Genomic DNA, 3,816 nt, shown 5'->3' on the forward strand with positions numbered 1-3,816 from the left:
TGGGATCTTGGTCGTCCTGGCTGGAGCCCAGGCACCTACCACGTAGCAGGATGTGCTGGCCGCGTCTCCTCAGCTCGCTCCTGCAGACTTGCTGGGACTGAGAACGCAGGCGCAGCAACACAGCCCGTTGCGGATTCCAGAGAGCTTCTCCCCTGGGTCTGCACGGTGGGGGGGTTTGTGTAAGTAGATCGCCAGGCCTTTCCTGTGCATCACCCCAGGGAAGTTTGCTCTCCTAACATTCTGGTTAGCGGTGGGGCGCGAACCATTTGCACCCAAGGAGCTGTGCACTGATAGCCAGGCCTCAAAAAGGACTTTTTAACGAGGGTTTACAGAAAATAGAGAAAGTTGCTTGTTTGTTCCTTTACTCCCTCATCCCTGCCCCGGGATTTCAAGGTGTTGCATCTGCTGTTCCCCTGGCCCAGCATTTAGACCGGGAGATGTGAGGAAACAGGTGAGTGAGGTGGACAAGGGTGCCACCTGCTGGCCTTACCTGAGCCCTCCAGACCTCCTTTGTCAGGGAGAGGCGGAGCTGGAGCAGCTTGCCTTGCAGGACCCATAATCTAATAGTCGTGATCTGATAGCGTGTGTCACAGAGCCTGCAGGGCGGGGCTTCTGGAAGGACCAGGGTTCTCAGGCCTCACCCTGACCTGTCACCCCAGGGCTCTGTGGGTGGGTCAAGGCACCTGTGTTTTCAGGTGCGTCCCTGGGGGCTTGGGCATGCCTGAAGCTGGAGAGGGCCTGCCTTCTGGGTCGGGGTGGGGGAAGGGGCTGTATCCCACTCTTGTTGGGTGAGCCCGCACAGCTTTGAGTAGCTCTCTTGTCAGTGGGGTGAGCATGCTGTCAACTGTCTAAAACAGGGCACACTGGGGCATGAAGGGGCTACCCGGCGGACTGAGAGGTCACCGACGGTTACTAAAACTACACTGGGCACAGGGAGGAAGCCAGGCCATCATAACACACGGAGGCATGTGCTCGCTGATTGTCAAGGTCTCATCTTCTGGGAGCCCACTGGAGACCCCAGTCTGAATGAGCTGGGAAGCTGAGAACCTGCTTCTGCTGGTTCTGCCAGCCAGTCATGTCTGGCATAGTCCTTAACCCTTGCCAAGCCAGCCACACAACAGGGCGGGAGGGTCAGGACTCCAGATTCTGCAGTGCTGAACTGCAGGGACTAGTGTGACCTTTGCACACCAAATGAGCAGCACTGGAGATCTGTTATGCAAATCTCAGAGCCCTGGGAGCCCTGGTGGTACAGTGGGTTAATGTGCTGTTTAGTGAAAGATCGGCGATTCAGATTCGAACGGCTGTGGGAGGAAGGTGAAGCAGTTTGCTCCCGTTACCATCTACAGCCTTGGAAAACCGTGTGGAAGGCGAGGATCGTTCTGCATTGGAGTTGACCAGATGCCGATAGGAGTAGTTACAGGCAGTAGTCACAGCACTGACTGCTAACCACCAAGTCAAGGCTTCAAACCCACCACCCGCCCTGTGAAAGGAAGGAGAGACAGTCTGCTTCCACACTGTGATTACAACCTTGGCATTTCCGCCCTGGCCTCCCCGGCTCTGTGAGCTGGGGTCCACTCAATGGTGGTGGTAGCAGATATCTAGAAAAGGAGGGAAGGAGACGGGAGAGGCCAGGAGGGAATGGCCCTCCCGTTAGCAGGGGGGCATGTGCTGGGGTTTGTCTCCAGCCCAATCCCTCGAGTGTGTCTCCCTTGGGGGACTCTAGCTGCAGCCCCTCTGTCACATGGACAGCAATGCCTCTTGGCTGGCCTGCCGCAGCCGACATGCGGTCTGGGTCGGTCGATTTGCTCCCTCTCACGGTCCATTGAGCGATTCTCTTCTGCTCTAGTGAGGATGTGTGTGACGGGCTGGATTGGTGGCACGTGGGAGGATGGCCGTGGAGGGAAAGCCGCATCGGTGGGCACACGGCAGAAAGCAAGCGGTGACCCGTGGAGCCTGGTGTCTGAGCCAGTCAGCCGCTGGGCATAAAAGGCCTCCTCTCTGCCCAGACACAAGTGGACTCAGCCGTGGCAGGCGGCCTCACCGCTCACACATAGCCTCCGCCTGACCTCTGTCTGTCTGTCTGCCACTGACCTCTGCCTTTTCCTTTCTGTTCCTTTGGGGGCTTCATCCCCACCTCGAGGAACTGTGGCACTGTTTGCGATGCCAAGAGCTCTCCTAAATCCCATTATCCATGGCTTGGGCCATGGGGAAACCCCCAGGCTAGGAGGTGGACGGAAGGCCAGGCCCTCGTGGTCTGATGTCATCACGGGGAACCAGGGCTTGGGTGGGCAGGGGCAGACCTCGCCTGTGGGTCCCCTCCCCTGAGGAGCCGTCCTCATGTGGCTCTCGCTCCCTGGTCGCAGGAAACATGGAGACCCTGAAGGACAAGAGCCTGGAGGAGCTGGAGCAGATGCAGAACGACCTGGAGACCATTGACCGGCTGGCCCTGGAGTCCCCTGAGGTAGAGAGACCCCAGGAAGGCCAGCGGCTGGGGCCGAGGCCTGTGAGGAGGATGCCATTTTGGGGGTGTCTGGGACAGATTCACTTTCCCCCTCTGCCCCTCAGTCCTGAGGCTCTAGGTTCCTGGGACCTGCGGAGGGGTCTCAGGGTCCTGTGATTCAGCCCCTGGAGCTTCTGGGGACCCAGACACCCAAGTCCAACACCTCCTCCCACTGTGGCTACTCCCTACCCCTACCCCTGGGGCCATGTCTGTCCCCATCCTCCACAATTCCAAGTCCTCAAGGGGCCCTTCCCAGATGCAGGCGTCTCCTGTCACTTGTTCCCACTGCGACTTGGCACTCCACCCTCTCAGCTCCTTGTCACATCCTCGTGGGAGTGGGGACACTTCTATCTGCAAAGAGCTTGGCGCTTTATCTCCTGTGACCCTGTGACTCTCCGTCTGTCAGAGAGGTCAAGTGAAGCTGTGGCCACAGAGTTGGCCCTAATGTCAAGGAGAGAAGGGGGTCACAGACCGCCCCCAGCTCTTGGTATGTCGGCTCTGTGAGTCCACGTATGTGTTAAAAACCAAACTGAGCCCAGGAGCCCCACCGAGCCTCCCGGAGCCCAGAGCACCGAGACTTCACCGCCAGAAACAGCGGAGCAGCCTCCCGAGGCCTCGCAGCTGGACGTGGTGGTCAGGCCCGGGGAGTCGGGCCGGAAGTGCCACCTTGCTCTTTGTGGCACTTGCTAATTGCAGACCGAAGGCCTGTTCCTACGTGGCCAGCAGTGCTCCCCTCAGAGGCTGTGGAAGGAGTGAGCGAAGTGTCCAGAACGGAGCTCTGCTCAGGGCTTGAGCCCAGGCCTGTCTGAGGTGGTGGGTGATGAGTGTAGCCTCAGTTTCCCCATAGTGAGTGACTCGACCCAGAAACCAGCCCTTGGAGGGGGTGGGGGTTAGTGGTGGAGGTGGTCACCAGTCTTGTTCTTAGGTCCAGGACCTGCAGCTGGAACGGGAGATGGCCCTGGCCACCAACCGGAGCCTGGCCGAGCAGAACCTGGAGTTCCAAGCACCCCTGGAGATCAGCCGCTCAAACCTCCTGGACAAATACCAGGAGCTGCGGAGGCTGGTGGAGCGGTGCCAGGAGCAGAAGGCGAAGCTGGGTAAGATGGCGGCCTGTGAGTACCCCGAGGGGTAATGATGAGGCTGGGGTGTGCAGAGAGCTGGGAAACCACGTACGGTGGGGTCCCCTTCCCTGCCACCCCAAACAGGAGAGGGCTACCTTGCTGGGACTACCCTACGCCCCCAGCCCTACCCTGCCCCTCTAACCCTGCCCTACCTCCACCCTGCCCTGTCCCCAGCCCTGCCGTGCCCCCCATCCC

General features: G+C 59.6%; 1 protein-coding gene across 1 annotated transcript in view; it reads left to right on the forward strand.

Annotated features, from left to right (window-relative positions):
* The first annotated feature begins 2,368 nt into the window (after positions 1-2,368).
* The window catches only part of VPS37C (vacuolar protein sorting 37 homolog C (S. cerevisiae)), a 4,248-nt gene continuing 2,800 nt past the window's right edge, over positions 2,369-3,816 (forward strand). Inside the window, exons 1-2 of the mRNA XM_006899842.1 lie at positions 2,369-2,461; positions 3,426-3,597. Of these exons, the coding sequence (XP_006899904.1) occupies positions 2,369-2,461; positions 3,426-3,597 (265 nt within the window). The remainder of the gene's footprint in view (positions 2,462-3,425; positions 3,598-3,816) is intronic.

Source organism: Elephantulus edwardii, unplaced genomic scaffold, assembly GCF_000299155.1.
Source record: "Elephantulus edwardii isolate Elephantulus edwardi_28Jun2011 unplaced genomic scaffold, EleEdw1.0 scaffold00268, whole genome shotgun sequence".
In the NCBI taxonomy this organism is placed as follows: Eukaryota; Metazoa; Chordata; class Mammalia; order Macroscelidea; family Macroscelididae; genus Elephantulus; species Elephantulus edwardii.